General features: G+C 50.9%; 1 protein-coding gene and 1 long non-coding RNA gene across 2 annotated transcripts; both read left to right on the top strand.

Moving 5' to 3' along the window:
- Positions 1-95: 95 nt before the first annotated feature.
- LOC115606357 lies at positions 96-22,990 on the top strand. Its single transcript, XM_030482203.2, has 12 exons — positions 96-815; positions 1,466-1,595; positions 1,939-2,046; positions 2,303-2,404; positions 2,659-2,772; positions 4,244-5,109; positions 15,219-15,786; positions 15,934-16,041; positions 16,865-16,960; positions 17,869-17,982; positions 18,182-18,295; positions 20,811-22,990. The coding sequence occupies exons 1-12, from the start codon at positions 426-428 to the stop codon at positions 21,854-21,856; spliced, it is 3,756 nt and encodes a 1,251-aa protein (XP_030338063.1). The 5' UTR covers positions 96-425; the 3' UTR covers positions 21,857-22,990.
- Positions 22,991-23,566: 576 nt separating this feature from the next.
- Positions 23,567-24,892, top strand: LOC115611096. The gene is made up of 2 exons (XR_003992465.1): positions 23,567-24,109; positions 24,668-24,892. It is a non-coding gene; the product is annotated as an uncharacterized LOC115611096 (long non-coding RNA).
- The last annotated feature ends 2,548 nt before the right edge of the window (positions 24,893-27,440 follow it).

The following is a 27,440-nucleotide window of genomic DNA, read 5'->3' on the forward strand; positions in this document are numbered from 1 at the left end:
CTTCAAATCGACCGCTTCTCGGTGATTGACAGCTGCCAATCACGGCAGCCGTGCAGTGAGCCTCCACCCGGCGGGGGGGCGCTGTGGCGAGCGGCGGCTGGGGCGGTGCCCCCTGGCGGCGCGGTTAAACCGGGTCCGGCTGCGGCGCGATAGGTACGGAGCGGCGGCGGGAGGGGACGGACGATAGGCTCGGCTCGGAGCCTCGGGTGCGGGGAGGGTCCGGGCTCGGACCCGGGCCCGGCGTGCCGCGGCCCCAGGTAGGCGGGTGCAAAAGCCAGGCGCGGAGCCCCGTGGTCCCGGCCCTAACGCGGCTCCTCCCGCCCTCCAGCAGCGCGCAGCCCCGGAGGCCTGCGGTGGGCAGTGGGCGCCGTGCTGCAGCCCCGCGGGCGCTGGTTCTGCTCCTTGCCCGCCGGCGGAGAGCGGGAATGGAGTCCCCGCACCCGCAGAGCTGCGGCTTCCCCGCGGAGCTGCCGGAGGCGGCGGCGGGCGGGTGCCCGAGCCTCTGCGGCGGCGGCGGCAGCATCTCGCTGCGGACGGTGGCGGCGGCGGTGCAGGCGGTGGAGCAGAGCGTGGACGCTCACGCCTCGCGTCTGCTGAGCCTGGAGCGCCGGGCGGCCGCCACCGAGAAGAACCACTTGGAACGCGGGAAAATGGTGGTGGATTTTGGGAACCAGCTGGAGAGCAAATGCGCGGTGCTGAACACCCTCATCCAGGAGTATGGGCAGCTCCAGCGGCGCCTGGAGAGCATCGAGAACCTCCTAAAGAGTGGGAACTTCTGGATCCTGCAGCTGCCCCCCGGGGCCACGGTCACCAAGGTATGAGTGAAGGGTGCTGGGGGGGGACACATGTGGGACTTCAGTGAGCGCCATCACACTTTACTTCTGCCCACCACCATCTCCTCCAAGGCCTGAGGCAGTGTTTGCTTGTGGATATGTTCAGATTCTGCTCTATTATGCCACCAAAGGGCCTGCTGTCACGTTTTTAACGTAAATAGTAGGTTCTTCCCCCCCTGCTGAGGTCCATAAGGTGCCTACAGGATGGGCTTGGGCTCCATGCAAGGGGGAGGTGCGGATATTGTGGGATTTGGAGCTTGAATGTTGTGGGATTTGCAGGTTGAATCATAGAATCACTGAAACCTTTAGGCTGGAAAAGACCTTCCAACTGTTACCCCAGGACTGCCGAGACCACCACTAAACCGTGTCACTAAGGGCCTCATCTAGGTGGTTTTTGAACACTTTCTGGGACAGTGATTCCACACCCTGGGAAGCCTGCTGTGAAATTTGCAGGTCAAATACCTTGAAATTCACAGTCGTTGAAGTGATCATTGTTCTCTGTGAGGTGCCCTAGGGCAGGGATTTTTTTTCTCCTTTCTTGATGCCTGGTGGTGACACAGGATTCAGGTAGAGAATTCCTCTGGAGGATTCCTCCAGGCCTGGTGGTGAGTGCATTCCCTTTGTGATTGTAGGCCCCGACGGTGGTGTTCCAAAGCGAAACCACGTGCTTTTCTGCTCAGGAGTGGTCAAACCTGGAGGAGCAGCAGAGGGAGCTGCACATAAACGAGCTGAGGGGGAAGAATGACCCTCAGATCTGTCTGAGTAAGTGCCACTGTTTTGGTTCCTGGTGCCTCCAACTGGCTCTGTTCTGCGGATTTTTTCTCCGACCTGGGAAGCGGGTTTGTAAAAACATGGAGAAGTCTGTCAGTGCCTGTCGTGGTGGGCAGTGTATGTCACATCCTGTCCCACCATCTCTGGGTGTGGACATTGGTTGTGGTCACCTCAGTCATCCCAGCCTGCTCCAGAAGCCTCTGACTCCAGGTGGGCAGTGCAGAGGGTTCTCATGCTGCTATGTGGTGTGTTGTGGCTGATGAATCCAGTTCTGGGAGCGCAACTGAGTGTGTTCCTCCCCGAGGACACTGTTAATCTCTCTGTTCTTCAACAGACTATACAATCTCCAAACATGACCTCCTGTCCCAGCTCCAGAGAGGGGAAGCGTCCTGCAATGGGGATGAGGCGGCTTCAAAAGAGGTTCCAGCAGAGCTAAGTGCAGGCAAGAGATGAATTACAGCTTTTGTCTCAGGTGTAATGTTTCCATGATGGTGTCACTAGAGGATATTGCAAGGTGATAGTCCCAGTTTTCTTGGATCTCAGGAGGAATGGGTTCAGGGGTAGTAACAGTGTTAGGAAAAACCATAATCATAGAATCATAGAATGGTTTGGGTTAGAAGGGACCTCAAAGATCGTCTAGTTTCAACCCCCTGCCATGTGCAGGGAGTTTGAGTAACGGCTTTGATCTTTCTTGTTAGCAGAGGCTCTGCTGTTTAAACTTCATTTGAGCAGCCAGGACGGCAGTGAAGGAGCAGAGGAAGGCCTGGAGGGAAGAGCAGTGCTGGCTGAGCCTGGACCTGGTGGGTGTTGCTCTGTAAGGGCGAGCTTGGACTCTGGGCCAGGGAGGACACTCCTCTGAAACAGGGGATGAGGGGAAACCACTTCTCTGCCACTTTACTCTGGGGAAAAAGCTTCAAGAAATAGGGACGGGAGATGCTGGAGTGGGAGGTTTTACATGAAAGCAGGGTAGCCAGGAGCAAAGCCCTGGGGCACAGCGAGGGAAGAGCCAAGCACTGCTGCCATAACCACTGAAGAAGTTTCATCTTTACCGTAGCAGACTGTGGTATTCCAGAGCCGAGCTTTGCAGGTGTTGTGAAGCAGGAGGAAGAGCGGTGTATGGAGGAGCAGGGAACCATGAAGGATGTGGAGTTTACTGAGCCCAGTGTGGGTGAGTTCCAAGCAACCCCGCAGTGTGCTATGTAGCTGGAGATGCTGGGAGTCCCTGGCATTCCTGCTGTGGGACAGCATATGCTGAGGCACCGGGACTGAGGAGAGGCTGGCGGGGCAGTGGGGAAAGGAGCAAAAGCCACGCTGAGGTTAGGAACGTGGGCAGAAAGGGTACAGACAGTTTTACTGGTAGGAAGATTGAAGTGCCAGGTAGACAAGGTGCTGGATGTGAGGAGATGGGCATCCCTGAAATAAATCCTAGAATCAACTGGGTTGGAAAGGACCTTGAATGCTTTGATGGCTGCCTGGAGGAAGTCACTGGCAAGCCGGGATGTCTCTGTTATTTCAAATAATGACGACTTAATATTTACTTGATTAATAGACTAGCCCCAGCTCACCAGTCACTTCCTCACCCTCAGTCCTGGTCTCTGTTCATTCTCCTTGTGCCACATCAGAAGTGTCAGTGGGACTTGCTCAGTTTTTGATGGTATTTGCCCTGCTGTGACTAACTCATAGATGCTTTTTCTCATAACCCTTGTGTCATGCTGTCACCTCCCTGCTGTCAGGTGCTGCACAGCACTAGTGAACTGGGGAGTGATACTCTCCAGACAGGAGGCTGAGCCTGATATTGTCGACCTGATATTGTCGACAGCATTCGAAATGGCTGTGTGTTGGCAGTTTCTGTCCTTGGCCTTTGGTTGGTTTCCCACCACTGGGTTGTATTCATATCCTGGTCAACTCAGATGAAATGTTCTTGTAAGAATGAGAGTCGAGAGAAAGTTTGAGACATGTTTAGCGTGAATAGAAAACCCCAGGCACCTAGTCTGGGGAAGAAAAGCAATGAACCCTCGGAGAAAGTGTATTTGTACACCCTCAGTGAGGTCTGCAGAGGAGGCCGCCTCATTACATACTCATCCTGAGCAGCAGCAGGCACGTCTCAAGTCAAAACCAGTGTTTGTGTGCCCCCTTTCAAGAAGGGCAGTGCGCAGGTGAGTCACCATGTTCTGGGTGTGAAGGGAAGGTGGATCTCAGAAGAGTGGTGCTCTCTGAAGAGTGAGAAATACCAGGTCTCTGGTGTGGGGAGAAGAGAGGCAGATGTGCTGATGAGAGAAGCAAAGGGCTGTCCCAGATCCATTAGTTCTTGGTGCTGAGGAGAGGAAGGCAGCTGGAGGTGGTTTTGGAAGCTGCTGAACTCTGCTGTTCTGGAAGGCAGCACTTCCCTCTGCTCCCTCCCTCATGGCTGAGGCTTCTCATGCAGCTCAGCCAGCTGAAAGGGGAGCGTTCCTGTGCTTTTCACTTGTATTCTCTATTGGTCTTTCAGCTGGCTGCTGTTACGTGAGCACAGCTGCCTTCACGTTGCCTGGGTGAGACAGGCCTGTTTGCTTCCTGGGTGGTGAGGGAAGGAGTGGGGGAGATTTCAGAAGCCTCTAGTGTTTCACACCAGTGAATGTCGCCTTTGTTGTTCTTGTCAGTTCCAGCAGATGAGGCGATGACGTTCAAAGTAGAGCAGCTGGACTCAGAGGAATGCTCCCAAAGCTCCGAGCCCCCTGTGGCTTTAACCGAGGAGCCAGAGGAGCTGCTTTCCCAGGGTCCCAGCGAGGTGCTGCCCTTTGATAGTCAGTACAGCTCTCCTGTAGAGCAGGAAGACCAGAGCGTGAGCAGCCTGGTGCCATCCACCCCAGAGGAAGAGGGTCTCAGTGAAAGCAGCACTGTCAACTTCCATGGGCAAAACTGTCCCGGCAAGAGACCTTACTCGTGTACTGCATGTGGGAAGGGCTTCTGTCTCAAGAAGATGCTGACGACTGACCAGGAGAGCCACAGCACAGAGGACAGCAGTGAGCACTCTGGTAGCGAGGAGGACTTCCCGTACCAGCAGACCCACTTGGAAGAAGGCAGGACCCACGTGGCCACGGAGAGGTTCAAGCAGAACCAGAATGCCAAAGCCCGCACCAGCGTCCCAACCACGGACAAGGTATCCAGCAGTCCCAGGTGCCTGAAAAGCATCGACACCAACGCTAACTGCAAGCCAAGTCCGAGCGCCCACCCGCGAGGGAGGCCCTACAAGTGTGATAAGTGTGAGGAGTGGTTCTCCCAGAAGAAAACTCTCGGCATCCACCAGCGTATGCACGCGGGCCGGAGCAGAAAGATCCCTTGGTGCTCGTACTGTGGGAAGATCTTCAGCCGCTCCTCCAGTCTGGACCGGCATCGGAGGATCCACACGGGTGAGAGGCCATACGCATGCAATGAGTGCCCAAAGCGCTTCATCCAGAAGCAGCACCTCGTCCAGCATGAGAAGACCCACCTGCAAAAGAGGGGCTCTGTGCCTGGCACGAGGAAGGCCCTGCTACACTAGTTCTAAGCTGTGCAGGCTCACGCAGCCCTGCAGCCCCTGGAGGAGAGGATCTCTGCTGCTCAGGGTTAAAGGCTCTCTCATGGTTTATCCCAAAGATCCAAGCAAAGTAGAATTAGGATCTGCCATAGCACCACTGCCCTTTCCTTCGTGGTGGTGATGGTATGCCACAGTACCTTATAATCTGCCCAAAACTCAAGAATAAAAGTGGTTTGGGCCTCTCTGAGTTTGAATCACTTGTTTGAACTGGTTCCAGCAAAGTCGAGTGTTCTGAAGTTCTTCACCCAGAGTTGTCCTGGCTGCTCCCCTTGACAAAGTTCTGCTGTTCTCAGTTTTGTGGGCGAGTTTGAGTTCTACATTTGCAAAAGACTCCTGGTGACTGCACACGTGCACAGGGTGAGACCTCACCAATGGCTTGCACGGGTGCTGCCTTTGCCAAGGAGGGGCAACCAGTCTGTAGTGCAATTTCAGGAGTGGCTTTGGTGCTTGACCAGTTTTAAACCTGCTGCTCATTTTCTTCATCATGAATTCAGCTTTAGAAACCCCTCCGTCGCTTCTGGTCCCAAAGTGTGGGTGCTGGTGGTTGGTTCATCCCCTCAGACAGAGGTGTTCCTCCAGCTCCAACTGACTGCTGTGGCATGTGTTTTAGTCTGGAAACTCCTTTGGCCAAGAGGAGCAAGATCTTTTTCCAGGTTCATTGTTGCCTGCCCTGCCAGCAAAGTGTGAGACAGGAGAACGTCTGTGCCCGCTTTGGCTCGGCCAGCTCAGAGCTCTGGGCTGTTCAAGCTGTTTTGATTCATGCCCAGAGCAGATCAGGGTGAGCCTGAGTGAACCTCTGTGAACCTGTGGTAGCTGGCATAGAGCTGTGCCTGCCAAGGCGTCTTCAGCCACTGTGGATGTTTGCCTGGTGACCAACTGTCTGCACCTTTTCTCGTCCCTAGTGCTGTTAGGGTCTTTGATTTCTCATCTCCTGACATGTCTGAGTATGTCTGTCTGTTGTGAGCCCCTCTCTGCGCATATTCGTATATTTTTCTCCAAATAAGAAATCTGTGAGGACAGAGGGGTTTGTATTTGCCACTTCCCAGTGTTCAGTGGCTACTTGCTACCATAAGGCAGTGAACATGAACTGGTTTTTCTCTGCTGTTTGATGTGCTGAAGAAGAGTCTCTTGGCAGTTGGCAGTACGGGGCATCTGATACCCAGACAAGCGGTTTGGGTCTTGTCCAATAAGCAGGTGAACTAATTGGTTCTCCAGTGGCTTCCTGCTGACTCCATTTAAATTGCTTCTTCATGTTTTACGCTTTTGTTACTTAGACTGTGAGCCATCAAGGCAGGGAACTTGTTTTTATCTGTTTGTAAAATGCTAGTTAAATTTGTAGCAGTAGATACTTGATTTTTAATAACAATAAACTTGAGCAGATTAAAGCTGTGAAGTTTGCAATGATGCTTTTTTTATTTGTGGGGTTTTTTTGGTTTATTGGGGGTTTTATCATTTTACCTGCTGGTAAATGGCAGTTTATAGTATCATACCTTACTGATGGAGAGGCAACAGCCTCCCTTGAATCAGGAAAAAGAATTGAGGGGGTTTTGTTGTTTTTTCTTAACATTGCAGTGGAACCTGAGCAGGAGAATTACTTTCCACGTGTACATCCGATCCAAACAGGGCCTGAATGGTAAGGATAGCTAAAAATAGGACTTAAATAAGCTCACTGTAGAATTCTCACCCTGCAGGTAGATCACATTGATCCTGCTGCCAGCAAAAAGTTTTCAGCAACTGCAGCATTGCAGTTGTTATCAGTTGAAGACCAGGATGGGTTTTGGGATAAAGACATAAAGATGCTGCCACATAAAGCAGCGGAGGGGCGCTTGTCACCAATTCCCCGGTGACCAGAACATCCTGAATCTTGGTTAGGATCACTTCAGCAGCACTCCTAGATTATTCTACACACAAACATCTACAGGTGCCTTTTCTGGGCTGTTTCTGTGCCTTACAAAAGGGCAATAACAAGAAGCACCCAAGTCCTACCACGGTGCTATCTCCCTTCCCTGTTGCACTATTGCTGTGTATGTTCTAGGGCTGACCTATCACTTCATTATTATTAGATATTTTAGCTTTAAATGTTAAAGAAAAGGAAAGAAGCTGCTGACATCTGATGTTTCTGTGTTCACATCTGGGAGATGTCATAGGTACAACTATAGAAGAATTGGCGTTTGGATGGCCATGTAAGCTGGAGAGGACCCTGAGCTCCCATGGTTCTGAGTATCCTTGATTTTTAATAGCTCTAAGAGGATCCCTGATCCCTCGGTGGCACTCTCCTAGTTTTGACTGGGAGGTTTCACAGGTTAACTGCTGCCTGAGCATCAGAAGCACTTGAAGTGCTTTGTGTTTCATCACTTTCTTGATTTGCCTTTGATAATACAGGTGAAGGAGCATTTTGCAAGGCGAGTCATAGTTTCCGTATTCCATCCCAGCTCCCCTGTATTTCAGAGACAAATATGTGTATTTATAACAAACCTCAGAGCTATTTTGTGATTCATGCTGCTTAAATTGCAAAAAAAATCTAACCCTGAATCTAAGAAGAAATGTCAAGTGCCATAGAGCTGTGCTGCTTTTCCAAGACCAAGAGGAAAAAGATAAATCCTCCCTGGAGTGCAGGTAGAGTAACACTTATGGGAAAGAGCAGGAGCTAGACGGGAAGGGCAGAAAAGACATGGTGATGGGAAGGGAGTTTTTGGGAGCATGTGGTCTCCTACACCCACCCTGAGACACATTGTGGAGTCTCTGTGTCTTCCATGAACAAGTGCTGAGCTTTTATCATCCTTGGGGAGCACTTCTCAGTGTGCAGGTTTTTCCTGACCTTCTATTACTTGGGCTGCTATAGCTTGAGCTGGTGTAGGGCAGCAGCCTCCACTGCAAAGCCAGATATCTAGGTTGGGATATTCTTCACAAAAGAAGGAAAAATCATGCACAGAAAAACGGGGTGGGGTGTGGTAGGGGAATAATCTGACCCAGGACAGACACATCTTAGCAGATTCTCAAGTTCTGGCAAATGCGAACTATTTTGCTTAAGAGTAGCTTGAGGAGAGATGACAATGGACCCTGCACGATTCAATGTGAATCAAGCAGAAGCCACTTTATTGTTCCCACGATCCCTTTATATACAGAGTTTTCTATCTCTACATGCGGTCACGCACCTTTTGATTGGTAAAAGCCCTCTTGCGCAAGGCAATCACGCGGCTCGGTAAGTGTCCTTGTTGGATCACCTAATTCCTGGTGTTCTTCCCATGTATCCGACTGCAGATGTTTTCTTCCTCTTATCATCTTCTTGGTATGCAGCTGCGTGTTTAGAAGCAGCTCTCTGATGGCTGGTTCACATTCTCTTATCTTCTTCTTGGTATGCGGCTGCATGCTTAGAAGATGCCCTCATATGGCTGGCTCATCACATGTCCACTGTCCTCCAAATACGACCCCACAATTCCCCCTTTTTCTCTTTGAACCAGCCAAACTTTCTTCAAGGAATTAGTAATCATGTTAGACACTCCCTTTAAGATACAGGGAACGATTAACAATACAATCACAATTATACTTAAAGTTACCATGCCTTTTTTACAAAGATCTAAAAGCCATCCCGTTATGCCCCAACCCCTTAACCACTTATCTAAACCTGAATTGTCCACCGTTAGTTTGTTCATGTTGTCTTTTATCTCCTTGAGACTTTTATGAATTGACTTCGAATGGTCAGACTCATACAACACATCCCTTCAAAATCCTCACACCCGTGACCCTGTGCTAAAAGCAAAAATCAATTGTAGCTCTATTTTGCAAAGCAGCATGTCTTGTGCTATCTACATCATTAAGCATTTGTGTAAGTACTTCTGACGTTAAATTTATCTGCTTTGTGTCCCAACACCCTAACTCAGTCACGTCTCCTCATGCTTTTGCTGCAGCTACTCCAGGTGCAAACAAGGAGGCGATAACTCAAGACGGCACATCCCAAAATTGTACCTGATCGTTACAATCGGGCCTCAGTTGTATCCTTGTTGACAAGTAATATTGAGCTCTGACTTAAACAATATGTCATTTGACACATATCCCTTGAACCATTGTGACTGATAACCACCTACCCCGCGCGTGCCCTAGAACTTCGACAATACCATCTGAGCCCACAATACTCGCAAACACACAAACTCCAAGGCTCCCAAGTTCCACAGTTATGGCACGGAGTCCTTAGGTGCTGGGGTGTTTTCGGGTGGGTCATGCAACTTTTTTTGCCATATCTTTACCCACTTGGCTGGTATCCATCTGGTTCCTGTATCTGTAACAACACATGCATATCCTCTTCCCCATGTGATTAACTTAAATGGTCCTTCCCAGGCCCCTGTTATCCCATTTTTAATCATTACCTTACATTGTCTGCTCTTAACTTCTTCCAATCCACCTTGTAGACCAGCCCTGTGTTTTACCATTGGTGGCACCAAGCTATCTTGCGGCAATCGTAAGAAATTTAACACATATAGGACTTTGTTTAATCCATCTGTTGGTGATACAGTACTTTCTCCCCCTTTTTGTTTTTGAAGCAAACGCTTCAATGTCTGATTCATACGTTTGACCATAGCCTGACCGGTAGGTGAATGGGGCGTACCTGTCACGTGAGTAATGCCCCAGAGCTGGAAAAACGCTTGCGTGGAATGAGCTACATAGCCAAGGCCGTTGTCAGTTTTGATTTCTTGTGGCACGCCAAGGGCCGCTATAGCCTTGTGATGCATGTGATGCTGCACATGTTTGCTAGATTCGCCAGTCTGAGCTGTAGCCCAAACTGCAAGAGAAAAACAATCCAAGCAGACATGCACATATTTTTGTTTACCGAATTCTGGGACATGCGTAACATCCATTTGCCAAATTTCTAAAGGTCCAGTACCACGAGGATTGACTCCAGGAGCCAAGCCTCCGGTATACTGTTGACAATCGGGGCACGACTGGACAATGCCTCGGGCATCTGATTCAGACAGCCCAAATTGGCGGCGCAGTACTTTGGCTGACTGGTGGAAAAAGTCATGAGACCGTCTGGCTTGCGCGAACTGGTCCGTTGAGAGAGCCACCCATAGCGGCACTACCAGCTTGTCGGCTCTCCGGTTGCCTTCCGCTAAGCCTTCGATTATTCCTGTGTGATTCCGAATATGGGTGATAAAATATTCACATTGTCTTTCTGACAGCAATAGCCACAACCTCCAAAATAGTTTGTACAATACCTCATCATTTCTCTTTTTCAGCAATGCTTGTTCTATACGTGATACAACTCCTACTACATACAGTGAATCACAAACAACATTGACTGGTGTTGTCTTCCATCGAGCAAACACTTCTACCACGGCTCGCAACTCCAAATGTTGTGTGGAGCCTTGACAGTCTGTTAAACTACATCATGCCATTGCCCGTTGGCCTGCCACATGATGGCAGCCTTTTGAGATCTTCCTCCTGCGTCTGTAAAGACTGTAGCACCGTTTACCGGACGTGCAGAGCGTCTAGGTCGCTCTTCTATTTGACAGGAATGTAGTACACTAAAAAAATTGTGTGGTGGATAGTGTGCCTTTACTTCACCCGAATAATCCAGCAATGCCACTTGCAATAAAATACACTGGCGCAAAGCCCAAGCTAAATGTTCTGCCACTAAAGGTATTATGATAAAAGATGGCTCTTTCCTGCTATTTCAACAATTTGATTTCGCCCCCTCGTGATTAATTGTGCTAGTGCCTCCATTCGTGTTGTAACTGTCCACTTTGACTGTGCCGATAAAAACACCCACTCTAATAACCACAAAGGATCTCTTCCAGGAATCCATTGCAGTATTACAGCAAAAGGGTGCTGCTCACTATTGATTATTGCTAAACCTATCCCATAATCAGGGTTCCAGCAATGGGTGTAGGCTTTACTAACTTTTATGCTAATCTGCTGTAAAGCCTCTTTGGCCTCATTTGTCAACGTCCGGGGTGCGTTTGCACCACCTCCTCCCCTGAGTAACCTCATCAGAGGTGCCAACTCCTCATTGGTAATACCACATAGGTCCTCACCCAGTTTAAATCTCCTAACAATTTTTGTACATCATTCAAGGTGTGGATCTCCATCCGGAGTTCCACCTTTTGAGGTCGAACAACTGCTTTGTCGATTTCCCAGCCAAGATACTTCCATACTTCTGGTTTTTGTATTTTTTCAGGGGCCAATTGTAGCCCGTTTGACTGCAACACATTTTGTAATTCAACAATCAATTGGTCTCCATTCAGCTGTTTTCCGGCTATCAAAATGTCATCCATGTAATGATAAATAAGCAAGTCTGGATGCGCTTCACGTACCGGAGTAAGTGCCCAGGCCACGTAAACCTGGCACATGGTTGGTGAATTTTTCATGCCCTGCGGTAACACTACCCAGTGGTACCTTTTCATAGGTTCACTTTTGTTTACGCTCGGTACAGAAAAAGCGAATTTCTGATAGTCTTCTGGATGCAGGGGAATGGTAAAAAAGCAATCTTTTAAATCAATAATTAAAATGTCCCAATTTTTCGGAATCATATTTGGGGAGGGTAATCCAGGCTGTAACGCCCCCATATCCTCCATGACCTCATTAATTTTCCTCAGATCATGCAATAGGCGCCATTTGCCACTTCTCTTTGGAATTGTAAAAATTGGGGTATTCCAAGGGCTTGTGGTCAGTTTAATGTGACCTTTCTCTAATTGCTCCTGTCCCTTTCCAAAGCTAAAATTAAGGGATCTGGCAGAGCTTTCTTAATTCCATATTCCTTCTGCCACTCCTGCTGGTTTCTTAATCTGAAAAACATATCTGCATACATTACTTCGCTTTGTTGATATTCCGTTATTAATTTTACACACACACACAAGGGATCCCACAAACACACCCCACACAACTACAATACCTAAAACACGAAAAAAATCCAATTAGACAAACAGCTATTAATGACACAATCACAACATACAGAGCAGCCTTAACCATATTATATTGTCAACACCAAAATCGTTACCATGATAATCCACAAAACTAGGTCAAATACCAGCAAGTCACAAACAGAAACAAATCCAAATGTATACCAGTCGAGCGCTAGCAGCTGGGTATATGCCTTTACCTACAAGATTTCTATATCTCAATTTACGGAAGGCTCCAAACAAAAGGTTAACCCACCAAAATCCAAACTTCAGACTCCCGCGCAGGATGTCTCCTACGACTTACAGAATGTTAACCAAAACAAAACAATATTTACAAAAGAATACCTTCTTAAAGATGGTCCTTGTCTGCTCCCGCAGTGATCCGAGTGAGTCGAGGAGTCCCTTCGGGAAAATTCCCTGGGGGCCCTAGGGAGCCCTGTTCTCAGCGGGTCCTGCAGCCGAGCAGAGAGTGTCCCATCCGGGGTGCCAAATTGATTCGTAGAACTCGTTAAGAACTTGCCAACTTAATTAGTTCGGTAACACTGCTGGCATAAATGAGTGATTTCTCCTTGTCCTTCTACTTATCAGTTCACTACATCACCTCCTGGACATCTGCTTAGTTTCAGCTACTCCTTAGCTACAATCCTGTTTTGGTTACAATAAGTTTTGTGTGAAGGTCATAAGGTTCCAAAACTATGTCAGCTACAACGATTCATCTTAGACAAGGACCCTTATTGTGTTCTTTTGGTCGGGCCTTTTTTTAGGTTTGGAAAGTTTTGTTGTTATATACAAAGCCACCAAGCTTAAAGTTACTTAGAACTAAATTTTCTTATTGACAAAAGATTATATTTCATTTTGTACTTCCTTGTCTCAAATCTCCCTTTTTTCTATCCTTTTGCAAATTCTTTTGCAATTTTTTTTCCCCCCCCCACTAACACATTCTGAATAATCCCTCTCCATCGTCGTGTCGGGTCCCGGTCAGTTTTAGCAGTTTCACCTCTCACCTCCCCCCACCCCCTGGAGCTTCCCACGGCTTGCTATCACGCCCTCCTCCTCCCCCCTGTGTTCTTCTCTTTCCAAGTCCTCCAACTTTTGAAGTAGTTTCTGCGCCCAGTCCAGTTCCCTGTGGGGCTCGAGCATGGATGATTTTCGCAGAGACGTTGGTGGGGGAGGCATGGACAGAGGGAGAGGTGGAAAAAGTGATGGCTGGCTCTTGGAGTGAGACAGGTCGGGTGGGGCAGGCGGCAGCTCTCCCCTGGGCAGCTTTTCTACGCAGGGGTCGGGAAGCAGCAGTACGGACCAGGATTCATCCACTTCCATCCCCTCGTTTTTCTGGGGATCCACCTCGTCCTCTGTCAGAGGTGCTGACGGGGCAGCGGGGGAAGGGACAGGGAGCCGATGGAAAACTTTGATCTTAGACGATGGGGGCTGTAAAGCTGTAAAAGCTCCGGCAGCAGCTGATTCCTCCGCCCTCATCACTTGAAGGGTCGTTAGAATCAGCTTCCAAGTTGTTGCTAGTCCCTTAGCTTCTTTGTTGCTGTCGCTTACGGCATCCCATAACTGTTCCCCAACCTTTCCCCAAGTTTCGACCTTAAAAGCAGCCTGTGGATCTGGGGGGAACCCATTCTCTCGGCACCATATTAGTAATTTTTGGAGCACAAGTTCATCGTGTTTAATTCCTCTCTTAGAGAGTATATGTAGGAGCAGTTTCACAATCACACTTTCTTCCTTTGTTAGACTCTGCCCCATCTCTTATTACCGGCTGCTCACCTCTAAGGGTGTCCCGTTGCAACATTCATTCTTTTTCTTCACGGACTGTCCTCCAATCCGTCCCGACTCCGGTCCCGCTGGCTCGGCTCTCCAGCCGGTCCTCTCCTTTGGGGTTGCTCCCGGTACTATCGTGTGACGATCACGTCGGGGTCACCAACTGAGGAGAGACGACAATGGACCCTACACGATTCAATGTGAATCAAGCAGAAGCCACTTTATTGTTCCCACGATCCCTTTATATACAGAGTTTTCTATCTCTACATGCGGTCACGCACCTTTTGATTGGTAAAAGCCCTCTTGCGCAAGGCAATCACGCGGCTCAGGTAAGTGTCCTTGTTGGATCACCTAATTCCTGGTGTTCTTCCCATGTATCCGACTGCAGATGTTTTCTTCCTCTTCTTCTTGGTATGCAGCTGCGTGTTTAGAAGCAGCTCTCTGATGGCTGGTTCACATCCTCTTATCTTCTTCTTGGTATGCGGCTGCATGCTTAGAAGATGCCCTCATATGGCTGGCTCATCACATGTCCACTGTCCTCCAAATACGACCCCACAGTAGCTCAAGCTTTTGTTTGTTCATTTTGCAAGTACTTGCTGTTGTTAGAGCAACTCCATGGTTTTTTATTGCTTTATGGCTTCAGATTTTTGTTTATAAAAGCTTCTCTGTGTGGTTTTGCCATGTAAAAGTAGGAATTCTTTGCATCCCGTGGAATACAGATGTGTTTCAGAGAGGTACATGGGCTCTCCTGCATCCAACTCCTTACTTAATGATTAAGTGCAAGGCAAGAAGGATACACCAAAGTACAGAGAAGCACCGTCACCCTCAGGCAGTTGGGCTCTCCCCGCAGGTCTGTCCCTCACCAGAGGGACCAGAACCATTTCACCATCAATACCACCAACACTGTTCCCCAGTTCTTACACCTTGTTCTGTCCCTTTGCGGGATGGGCCTGGGGCCGATCCCTCACACCTATGAGGGCACCCCAGTCCTTCGTGGCTCTGAGGCGACCCTGCATGTTCATGGCTCTGAGAGGATCTTGAGTCCTTATGGGTCTAAGCCCTCATGGCTTTGAAGGGGTGCCGAGCACCCCCAGCTCTGAGGGCATGCTGCACCCCCATGGCTCTGAGAGTATCCTGTTCCCCCAGGGCTGCAAGGGGACCCTGTGGTCCTCACAGCTCTGATGGGACCCTGGTCCCATCAGGAGAATGGGAATCCTGTGCTGTCACAGCCTTGAGGGAAACTTATCCCTCATGGCTCTGAGAGGATCCTGAACCCTCATGGCGCTGAGAGGACCCCAATCCCCCATGGTTCTGAGGGGATCCCCGATCCTTCGTGGCTCACAGAGTATCCCTGATCCATCATAGCTCTGAGAGGATCCCCGATCCCTCTCGGCTCCGAAGGGATCCCGATCGCTCACGGCTCATGGAGTATCCCCGATCCCTCTCGCCTTGGCGGTGCCCCGCGCCGCACCTAGACCTCCCGCCGGGGGGCGCCGCAGTGCTCATGGCGGGGCGGCGGCAGGGGGCGCTGCGGGGCCGGCCGCGGAAGTGGCAGCGGCCGGTGCTGGCGGTGTCGGCGGGGCTGCCATGGCCGGTCCGCGGGCTGTGCGAGCGGAGGCGCAGGCGGTGGCGGCGCGGCTGCTCCGCGTGGAGGCCCGCCTGGCGCGGGCCGAGCGGCAGCTGCGGGCCGCGCTGGCCCTGAGCGGCCGCCTCCAGGCGCTGGAACGGCGGCTGGAGACCGGCGGCGGCTGCGGCGGCGGCTGCGGCGGGGCCCCTCAGGTGTCGGTGAGGCGCGGGGCGGCCGGCGGCGGCCAGCGGGCAGCGCGGCCCCGGGCAGCGCAGGGCCCGGTGAGCCTGGAGGACGTGTGGCTGCAGTTCAGCGAGCAGGAGTGGCGGGCGCTGCGCGGCTGGCAGCGGGCCCTGCACCAGGCCATCATGCGGAGCAACTATCACATGCTGCTCTCCTTCGGTAAGGGCCTGACCTCCTCCTCGAGGCGGGTGTGTGTGTGGTGAGGGGTCGGAGCGGGAGCTGGGCAGGGACAGGGTCCCCGCCGTGTCCCCGCTGGTCCTGTGCAAGCGGGACCCATGGCTGCACCTTACTTCACCACTCCTGCAGAGCCGGATGCTCCCAGATGTGATGCCCAGGCCCGGTTGGAAGATGGGATCCAGAGCTGCGAGGGTGAGGATGAGGATGAGGATGAGAGAGATGATCCTGCGGAGAGCGGTGAGGGGCTTTGGGATGACTGGGCTGTTGGGACATGGAGTGCCAAAAGCTCACCGGCTGGGCCAGTTTTGGGGCATCAGCTTCTCTCCAAGGCACTCACCGTGTTGAGTGTGGTCCTCCAAATGTGGCTGTTGTGCACCTCATCCCTTCCAGTCTTACCAGGAGGCTACGTCTTTGCCCTCTCCTGATTTCTGCACTACTCTGCATTGCCGGAGCAGGACGAAGGTCAGTTCTTCAGTCTGATGGCTGGATGTCAAGAGGCCTCTCCATTCGGTGTGCACAGACATGCCAGATGTAGTTAGTTTTACACATGCTTGAAGTGTTCTTCCAGTTCACTGTGTTATGGAGGTAGCGTGGAGAGCCCATCTGCTTTTCCTTATTTCATAGCATTTTTTGGATACATGAAATTCATAATTCTCTCTAGAGCTTTTCTGATGGGTTAGAAGCGGTGTGTGTTTTACTGAGAGCGACTGAAAAGGGACTGGCATGACTCTAGCAGAGTCAAAAGAGAAGCAAACCTCGAGAACAAGAATTCAGGTGGCACTGCCCTTTCCCAGGGCGGCGTAGAACGGGTTTTCAGCTGCTAATGGGCACCACCACAAAATGGACATTTCGCCTGCATGAAAATTGTGTGGGTTTCTGAGGCTCAAAATGTCTGCTGAGGGTTTTGTGACAAATATTTGGGGCCTGTTTGAGAGACCTTGGTCAGCGAGAACTGAAGTGAGGGCTTTGTCTAGAGTGCAAGCTAGAACAGAGCTGCTGGGATAAGAACAGGAATTAATTTTGTGTATGGAATTAAAATAACATTGTTTCCTATTAACAGAAGACAGCATAATCCATATTAAGCAAGAGGAAGAGTTGGCCTCTGCAGATCAGCAGGAAGGGGAGGCTGGAGAAGCTCCTGAAGAGCCGTGCCCGGGTGAGTAACTGCATAGCTCGGAGGGAATATGAAAGAGAAGGATTAAATTCCAAGGTTGGGGTTTTTTTCCACCTATTCTCATGTATTCCAAATGTTTTATGAAGAGCTCACGGGTTTTGAACAGACTTGCCACTGGTTCTGACGGGTAAGGGCTGGTATTCTGTCTTGCCCTTCTCACAGCCGTTTCGGAGTTTGCAAAGCATGTGGCTGGTTCCCATCCAAGCAGTGCAGTGGGGAATAGAAAATGTTTGGTTCTCCCTTAATTTCCTCACTTTTCTTACCTCACATTGACAGCTCTGGTTAAATATATCATCACAATTGGTCACTTTTTGGGGCCAATGGGTTAACTTGGAAGAGGCAAAGCTCAGTGCTGGGATGAGGTGTATGGTTGGTGCCATCCACTGCAGGGTGTCTGCAGGGGGTCAGAGCAGTTGTGGCAGCTCTGCAGCTCCCTGACCCCTGCAGCTTTCTCTCACAGGGTTGTGGTGCCTGTCCTCCTCCAGAGGCTTCAGGTTGCCTTTTCCCTTCTCTCCTGTGTTTTTTCTGCATACACGAGCGAGTGCACTGGCTCCTGGGGGTGCTGGTGCTGTACAGGGAGCCTGCGCAGCCCAGGGACCTGCCTTCTTACTCAGTGATACCTCTTTGTATTACAGGTAAACTTTTCTGCTTTGGAGCTTGGCTGTCCTTACCTTTTACAAAGGGCAGCAGCTCTACCTGATTGCTCCGTCATTATTTTACTTGGCATCCAGTATGTGGCAAACTGGGGTTTTTAGACCTTTAAGAAACTGGGCTTCTGGGAGCTTGGCTTGTGGGAAAATGAAAAACAAAAGCAGAGCAGGTTCCACCCTTGTGAGATCCTGAGCTTACGCGGTTACAATATGCTTGTCTTCTATTTTCTCCTTTCACAGAGCAAGCGTTTTACGAGCCTGAGGCTTCAAATCAGCCCAAAAAAGGCAACGAGGTGCATGCCAGGGAGCTGCCAGCTGTGGAGGGTGAGGACCTCCCAGAAGACCCTGATGCAGGTGAGGATTCCCTGGCAAAAACTCTCCCTGAGGGAATTGCCCCTCCTGTTGAGTCTTCCCTAAGGCTTTGTCAGCACTTCCCTTGTCTTTGTGCATTCCCAAATCTTCGCTTCCCTTGTCTTTGCGCATTCCCAAATCTTCCGTGCTTTGCATCTTTCTTTGATGTTTCTCAACTGCGTGTATTTTCCCTCATGAGCAGGATTTCAGACTTATGCAACTGATGTTTCATCGTGGATTAAACAAGAAGAGGAGCCACGCTGCCCTGAACGACAAGACTTGGAGAAAGAAGAAGTCTCTGCAGATCCAAGCACAGGTTAGTAGTGGATTTCAGCTGAGATTTCTGGGACAGTAAATCTAATTCAGATTTTTTTTTTATACTATATTAGATGTCATGAACTAGTAATTTAAGCCACGAAAGAACTAGACCAAACCTCAGTCTGCTAGTTAATATTTGTTCTCAAAAATGGGAGGTTCTGTCAGCCCAAGAGGCTCTGGTGAGACTCCTCCCTGCAGTCCTGCATCCAGCTCGGGGGCCCCTAACAGGAGGAGATGATGGTGAGAGTCCAGAGGAGGCCACAAAGATGTTCCCAAGTGCTGGAGCACCTCTGCTATGGAGACAGGCTGAGAGAGCTGGGCTTGTTCAGCCTGGAGAAGAGAAGGCTCCGGGGACACCTTAGAGCAGCTTCCAGTGCATCAAGGGGCTGACAAGAAAGCTGGAGAGGGGCTTTTGGCAAGGGCAGGTAGGGACAGGACAAGGGGGAATGGGTTTAAACTGACAGAGGGGAGATTTAGATGAGATGTGAGGAAGAAGTTCTTCCCTGTGAGAGTGGTGAGGCCCTGGCACAGGTTGCCCAGAGAAGCTGTGGCTGCCCCATCCCTGGCAGTGTTCAAGGCCAGGTTGGACGGGGCTTGGAGCAACCTGCTCTAGTGGAAGGTGTCCCTGTCCACAGCAGGGGGTTGGAACTGTATGGTCCTTAAGGCTCCTTCAAACCCAAATCATTCTAGGATTCCCTCTGGCTTGGTGGCTCCTAAAGCTGGTACCAATGAACAAGAAGCCCTGAGTTTGCATTCCCAAGCAGGAGAGCTGTCCTGCAGCTAAAGATAAGGTGACTTTAATGCAAAACAATTTTGGGATGTGCTGTTTGGAGATGTGCATGCTGACGTTTGTTCATTTGGTGGTGATGTTGTACTCCAGAGTGTACTTGGAGTATGGATCATGCCTGATTCCTTCACTTAACCTAAGTTACTTAAACATTCACAGCATGTGGTGAAGTTACTATAGAGTAAATCAAGAGGTAAACTCTTGGTATGCTGGTAACTGCGTGGAAACTGCCAGTGTGCATGATTTTGCCCCACCAGAAAAGGTCATCCAGAATTTCACCCTGGTGTGAGGCTGGATCTGCTCCACCTCACCCCTTCCCATGGGAAGCCTGTTACAACCACTCCAAGAGCTCTCAGGGTGGGCTTCCCAGCCCACTCAGCCTGTGCCAGACCTTCCAGCTTGTGTGTACACATAACCTGGAGTTACTGGGGTGGGAGGACATGCTTAGACAACTACTGTAGAGCAACCGGTGCCTTCTGCATTCACACTTTAGCTCAGCCTGTGGTAACATGTTTGTGTGCTGCTGTCCCAGTCCACCACTGGAGAAATAAGGGCTGGAGATGTTTTTGCAGTGCAGGTAACTTTGGATTCAGCTGGATGACGCTGCTGAGAGGCCCGTGGTCCTTTGTGGCGCTCAGTGGAATCTTTCTGTAGCAACTGGCAGGTGTTGGAAGGGTCACAGGTCTTAGGAGACAGAAAAACCATGGAGCGTTAGAGAGTTGGGCTGAAGGGCGTTGTTGGAAATAAGCTGGAAAATGAAACACTGGAAACAATCAGAGACAGGGGGAATTTGTAAGTCAGCAGGACAGTTTTGTCCAGTGGTGCCTTTTTAGGTTGGATTGTCAGGAGTCATGTTTTCTGAGGAAAGCAGGAGAGGCATCTAAGGGAGAGGCAGCTCTCTGTCAGGGCCTGCCTCTGCATCAAGCCAGAGATGTGTGCCTGTCTGGGGATGACTTGTAATGTCCGAGAGCTTCCTCCACTCACCACTGCTCCAAGCTTTCTCCAAGGAGAAAGACCCAGGCAGAGAACATCTCCCTGCAGAAGCCCAGCCTGGGATCCCGGAAGGGGATGCAGCCCCAGGGACACACTGGGCTGGCACTGGTGCCGTGACTTGGACCCTTCCTGCTCTAGATGCTCGCTGGATTGTCTGGAGAGCAGCAGAGAGCACCGAGGGGTGGCCATGTCCACTCTGTCAGGGAACTTAGACCTCACATTTCAAGACATCTGTGTGAGAGAGGGAAGATAAGACATTGCATCAGTGATTTGTTGTGTAGATTTAAAAGAAAAAAAGAATTGGGGAAAAAAAAATATTCTGTTTTCCTGAAGATTCTCTTTCAGTGCAACACTAGTACTTGCTCCCCCGTCGGTATTAAAACCTCCCACCTTATTTACTTTGTCCCTTAGTGTGGCTGTGGGCTTGGAGGGACTCTCTGAAGAGGCTTCCTTGATTAGAATCATAGAATCACAGAATGATTTGGGTTGGAAAGGACCTTAAGATCATCCAGTTCCAACCCCCCTGCCATGGGCAGGGACACCTTCCATTAGACCATGTCTCCCAAGGCTCTGTCCAGCCTGGCCTTGAACACTGCCAGGGATGGAGCATTTACCACTTCTTTGGGCAACCTGTTCCAGTGCCTCACCACCCTCACAGTAAAGAACTTCTCCCTTATATCTAACCTGAACTTCCCCTGTTTTAATCAAAGACTCTTAAATGTATCTGTTTCAGTGCATGATGAAAACACAAAGAGGGACCCTGCAGTGGATTGCTTTGAAAGCACAGCACGTGACTCAGAGGTGCCAGGAAGACCTGGAGAGCAGTTTTCCAAGGATCCTAGCCCCGGAGTGCTGTGGGACAGTCAGTGGAATTCAGAAATGATGGAAACAAACACCACTGGGAACAGTCTTGGGGATGACACTCGGCATGCCCGAGGGTTTGGTGAGCACTTGGATTTCTTCAGCGCTCAGGAAAACAGCGTCAGAATGGGACCATGCACATACACCAAACAGGAGAGAAACTCCACCCAGCAGGAACATCTCCAGGCTCCCCAGGGAGCCCGAGAAGGAGAGGTGTCTCCAGACCCCACATGTGAGAGGAGTCTCAATGAAAGGGCATTCTGTCTGCTGCACTCGCAGCCATGTGCTGCAGGTGAGAAAGGAACCGGGCAAGAGCCCGCTTCTGCCTCCTATCAGGGGCTGCCCATGGGGCCACATCTTATCACCCGCCCCGACTGTGGACAGAACCCTATGGGTGAACCTGGGCTTCATGAGCACCACGGGCTGGGTGGAGAGGAGCAGCCGCCAGCAGAAAGCAAAGAGAATTTCCCTGCGGAAAACCCTTTGGCCAGCCCCTGCTGGGATCATCCGCAGGACAAGGCGGAGGCCTGCAGCAGGTGCCAGCAGCACTTGGCACCCCGGGGCAGCCCCACGGGACAGCAGCAGGGCCAAGGCAGGGGCAAGTCCTACATTTGCAGCGACTGTGGGAAAAGCTTTGTGTGCCATTCGTGGCTTGTTAGGCACCAGATGACCCACACAGGAGAGAGGCCATACAAGTGCTCCAAGTGTGACAAAAGCTACCGGAGAAAGGATTACCTTCTAAACCACCTGCGCCGGCACTCGGGAGAGAGGCTCTTCCAGTGCTCCCTCTGCAGGAAGAGATTTGTGCTCAGGAGGAGTTTATTGAAGCATCAGGAAAGTCACCTGCAAGAAACACACCTGACGCTGGCCAGTTGGCCCTGCACGGAGATCAGAGGGGCTGTAATGCACTCCATATAGAAAATCCTGCCCAGCTGGGGGGGTTTGCAGCACCTTCGGCTGTCACCTTTGCTGGGCAGGGCCATGGCGAGATCCCCCTGCTCTGCTGGGCCATGGCAGGAGGAGGCGGCTGTGGAACAGCCATCCTGAGCCCCCTCCCAGGCAAAGGAAGAAAGTTGGGGATTATTTTCCACAGATGGCGTTGAAATGGTCTGTGGAGCTGGTTCACCGCCTTCACCAATGCCTGTTGCTGCTGGGCACGTTTTGGAGCTGTGCTGGAAGTCTGTGATGCTGAGAGTTACTGCTAGCTGTGAGTCCACGCCAGAGAGAAAGCTCATTGGCAAAGGAAACATGTTGTAGCAGTTCAGGCTCGAGAAAGCCTGCAGTGTTATCCCTAGGCTGCGGAGAGTCCGGAGTCAGGGACTGGGCTGGAAATGAGTTGAAGTTGCTAACACTAACTTTCCAAGTGGAACAGTGTCAGGAAAGACCTACTTTTGTGAAATGCTTTGAGAAAGGAAGTGCTGACTTTCTGGCTCTTTGGAAGAAGCCTCTTAGCGGCAACTGGACAGAGGGGCGCAGAGCCCATGAGGCAGCTTGTTCCTGCAGTTAAATGATGGAGCTCACGGGGCTCCGTGCTGCTGAACCCCAACTGCGGATTCCTGAAGGCTGAGATCCTCACCTGGAATAGAGTTTTGATTTTGCATAGCCTTAAAGTTGTGTGGTACTTGCTTTCCCTCCTTGTTGCAGGTCTTGCGTGTGTGTTCAGTTTGCCAAATCCTGTGAAAACAGACCACGTAGATGCTCGTTAAACATTCTCCTACAGAAAAATGTACTTTTGCTCATATTTGGCACCTGTTAACAGGGCTGTGAGCCTCTGACATGCCATGGCACTGCAAGGACATGATTAATTCTTTTCCATGATCCAAGCCTGGATGTACCATCTGTCACCGTGTCGATGGTGTCAGAAGGCAAACGCAGAAGCAGCAGCACTGGCTGGGTTGGGAAGAGCATGTTTTGGTTCAGGGCTCCATCGCTGCCAGACAAACTTTGTTAAACAGCCTTTTTTACGTGCGCGTTTCTGCTGCGGTTCTGTCAGGGTGGGTTTGCGTCAGCGGGAAATGTCACGGGTTTTTAAATTAAAATTGGTAGAGAAATTTCACTGCGTGTTCCACAGGGGAAGGGGAGAGGGTGAGCGAGGTTGACGCTACGGGGCTGCCGTCCTACCTCACAGCTTCGCTGCAGTAACCGACCCGGGACGGGGGCGGAGCAGCCGGTCGCCCCCTCCACGGCTGAGCGAGGCCTTCCCGGCTGGAACGGGGCTGCCCTCCGGGCGGGCCGCACGCCGGGCCGGGAACAGGCCGAACCCGTTCCCCTGGCTCCCGCCGCCGCTCTGGCCCCGCCCGAGCCGCCGCCGCTCCGCGTTGCTATGACAACGAGAAAAACGCGGGCTCGTCATCCCCGCTCCGTGAGGACACGCTTGCCATCCTCCAATCAGCGTCCCGTTTCTTCGTGCGCTGGCCAATGGGAATGAATGTGTCTGCCCGAACTCCCTCGTGGAGGCCGCGCCGCACTTACCCGCGGTGATTGGCTGTCGTGACACCGCTCCGCCAATGGGAGGGCGGAGGCAAGGAGCGACAGGCCAATGGCGAGGAGAAGTGGGCCGGCGCGCCCCGCCCAGGGCTGGCTGCGCGTGGAGGCCGGCGTCTCGCCCGATTGGCTGCTGCCCAGGCGGGGGGGCGTGGCGTGGTGCCGCGGAGGGAGATGGCGGCGGGCCGGGAGTGGTGGAGGAGCTTGGGATGGGGGCGCTGGTCGTGCCGCGGGGTCTTCTACCCGGGGCCGTGAGGGAAGACCTGTGTGCCTCTCGGCACTAGTGGAGTGTGGCAGCGAGGCGGGAACGGCCGCCTTTGGGGGGGGCGGGTCCCTGCGAGGCTTGTGCCTGCTGCGGAGTCGGGGAGACCCGCGGGGCCCCGGGCGCTGGAGCAGGTTCGCCCCGCCTGCGGGCGTGGGGCTGTGTCCTGCCTCCCTTTACATACGCGCTGCCCCGGGGGCTACACGGGCGCGTTCCCTGGGAGTCTGCCCGGCGGCGTGTGGTTCCCCTGCAGCTGCGGAGCGGGTGGGAAGGTGCAGCCTCCGCCGGGGCATGCAGGGGCTGGCAGCAGGGGGCTGAGCCTGCCGTGGTTTCCTCTAGCGCCAGTTAACAGAGTTCAGCTGTCGGCCCTGGGGGAGTAATGACCTCCTCCTGACCCGCCGGGAACCGGTGCGCAGGAATGGGCGGTGAGTGGGGTCCGCAGCAGGGCTTCAGTTCGGTCCAATGCCCTCGCACTGGTTTCCTTCTACATCTGATACTGGGATGTGTCATGGAGCATCCATGTTCCCAGAAACACTCCCCCATGTGCTCTGCCAGAGCCCTGTTGTCTTCCTGGTTCTTTTTGCAGGTGCATGCTCTGATGATTTCTATTCTCTCCCTTTTCTAGCAGTGCCTCTGTGTAGTTTTCTCCTCTTTTCAATGTGCCTCTCCAGGGATCTTCTCTCACCAACAACCCTGAGACTGGCTCCTGCAGCCCATGCAATGGGGAAATCCTTTTCCAGACCCCACCTATAAACCCAAGCCTTCATTTTTTTTGAAGTTACTTGGCTATTGCCCTTTTGTTACTTGACTGTTGCATTCTGAATAACTACAATGAGCTTTGTTGTGGCACATGGGAGGATTCCTCATGGATATGCAAATTAAGGAAGCATATCCATATGTGTCCTCATAGCAGAAGTTGCTTTAAATGTAAATCTGCATCATAATAGTCTGTTATGCTGATTTTAAAGATTTTTGCCTTTCAGATTCTACACGTGGCTTTGAAGCAGGGAACTGGCGTGTGAAAGGGAACCTGGATCCTGCTCTCCATATGCCGCAGGCATCGGCTGTGGGGAGCTCCATGTCTCCGGCAGTGAAGTTCAGTTTCACATCTCAATGACCTCAACTCTTTCTGTCTTTTAAACCCACATGTTTTCTTGAGAAGTCTTATCCTGTTTAATACTGAAGTTGATTAGAAACTCTTTAATCTCTCTTCCTGGCTCGTTATTTTGGGATTTGTTCCCTTTTCTCATTTTACGATGGTTTATTGCTCAGTGCTGAATTGTCAGAATGCTATCACATACAAGAACAGCACTGTTACTTCCTATGGTTTTCCTCTACAAAATAAGCCTTTCCTGCAGCAGTGGATTCACAACATGGGCAGGGATGTGGGGACGCCACCCAGGCACCAGCGGTTGTGTTTGAAGCACAGTTCTGTTGAAACTGACCCTTTAAAAATGAGAAAAAACTGACAGCTGCTGAAAGAAGCCATTCCCAAAAAATTCTTTTTGGGGGAAGACGGGGAACTGGCTCATCAGCACGCTGCGGAGTTTCCGTGGTGGGATAAGTAACAAATCTCAGAAACAAATCTGGAATCCTGAGCCCTTGAGGGTAATTAAGATGTTGTCTTTATTTCCCTTAAATTAAAGGAAGATTTGCACATGGAGCCCTTCAGGGGAGCAGCAGTATGGGAAACGGGCTATATGGCCCATAAAACATTGCCAAGCACCACAGTGGGGTTTGGTTTTCCCCTTGGAATTGCAGAATGCAGAGGTGGCACTGGGAATTAAAAGGCGTGTTGGTGCTCTTTGCACTCAAATCTCAGTGTTGTGCCTAAATCATAGAATGGTTTGAGTTGGAAAGGACCCAAGATCACTTAGTTCCAATCCCCCTGCCATGGGCAGGGACGCCTCACACTAGACCATGTCACCCAAGGCTCTGTCCAACCTGGCCTTGGACACTGCCAGGGATGGAGCATTTACCACCTCTTTGGGCAACCTGTTCCAGTGCCTCACCACCCTCACAGTAAAGAACTTCTTTATATCTAACCTGAACTTCCCCTGTTTAAGTTTAAACCCATTACCCCTTGTCCTATGGCTACAGTCCCTGATGAAGAGTCCATCTCCAGCATCTTGGGGAGCAAACCTGCTGTTTGCTGGAAATGCAATCCCACTTCACACCGTGGAACGGGCTCACTCCTCACAAACCTGTGTTTGTATGTGACACTCCTCATGCTTGGAAAAACTTCCTTTAGAGTCACTGAGCTGACCTGTTGATGCCCACGGTGTGGGTATCTGGGGCTGAGCCAAAAGCTGAATTTCTGCTCAGCCTTCTCCCCTGTGTATTTAACTGGGGCTGTGATCCCGTCTAGCGACAAATTGCTGAAACTTAATTATTTCCCTTGGCAGCGGATGTGTACAATTGAGTTTATACATGACGTGAGCTGCAAAATGTCTCAGCCAGCGAGACGGGCGTTAGATTGGAAGGCAAATTAAAACAGACTCAAAGGCAAGCACGCACAAACACGGTACTTGGATATAAAGTGCAGCTACAACATATGTACACTCCATGTAATATACTGCAGAAAAACCCACAGTATTAATCTCTCAGTATTACAGAGCTTAATTTGTCACTTGTGTTAACATTTATTATTAGGGAAGAACCCTGACAGCCTGTGGCACTGCCTCAGGGCTTGTTTAAAATACCCTCTGGAGTATTTTCTGGTTTTCAGTGAAAGGAAGAGTTACGTTCCCTGATGGCGCTGAGTATCAGTGGCAACCACGGATATTTTTTGTTTTAATGTTAATTTTTGACCCAGTCATTACAGAAAGTCATTGCTTCAGTTGAGTCACATTATTCTAAAGTCATTTTACTCATTCTGAGCTATGTGCAGAAGTAACAGTAGGAGATTGGTATATAAAGGCCTTAATTATATAAATTCCTTAATTAGTCTGCTGGTCATACACAGCATGGTATGTAACAGTACAACAGTGCTAGAAACAGTTGGCTGGGGGCTGCTTCCTTACCACTGTTTGAAGAAAAGGGCTTTCAAGGATGGTGGCTGTGGCTACTGATTGCTTTGGTTTAGGTTCCTGGAACGTTTGATGGTGCTGCAGCACATGAGGGGAAGGGTTTGGAAGACTGGCAGAAAGAGCTTTACCAGAAGGTGATAGAGGAGAATTACAAGTCTATAACCACACTGGGTTAAACAACAAAGGTTAGTTTTCCGTTTCTCACTGAAGGCCATGCTGTTCCTGGCCTAGCTCTTGCCTAACAGTCACTCCTCAAACCCCTTGATTTCTCAAGAATTAATCTTTAGATACTTCTGAATCTTTGTGGGAGATGATAAGCTCCCACAGTCTAAAGTCTGAAGGCTAAAGTCACTTAGGCTAAAGACTAAGCCTAAAGTCACTTCAGTCTAAAGACTGAAGGACAGTCACTTTCCTGACTGCTCCAAGATCACTGCCTCACTACACTCTGTGGATGTATCATAGAATCATCCTAGAACGGTTTGGGTTTGAAGGAACTTTAAGGACCACCCAGTTCCAACCCCCTGCCACGGGCAGGGACACCTTCCACTAGAGCAGGTTGCTCCAAGCCCCGTCCAGCCTGGCCTTGAACACTGCCAGGGATGGGGCAGCCACAGCTTCTCTGGGCAACCTGTGCCAGGGCCTCAGCACCCTCACAGGGAAGAACTTCTTCCTCAGATCTCAGCTAAATCTCCCCTCTGTCAGTTTAAAGCCATTCCCCCTTGTCCTG

This window comes from Strigops habroptila, chromosome 1 (assembly GCF_004027225.2).
Source record: "Strigops habroptila isolate Jane chromosome 1, bStrHab1.2.pri, whole genome shotgun sequence".
In the NCBI taxonomy this organism is placed as follows: domain Eukaryota; kingdom Metazoa; phylum Chordata; class Aves; order Psittaciformes; family Psittacidae; genus Strigops; species Strigops habroptila.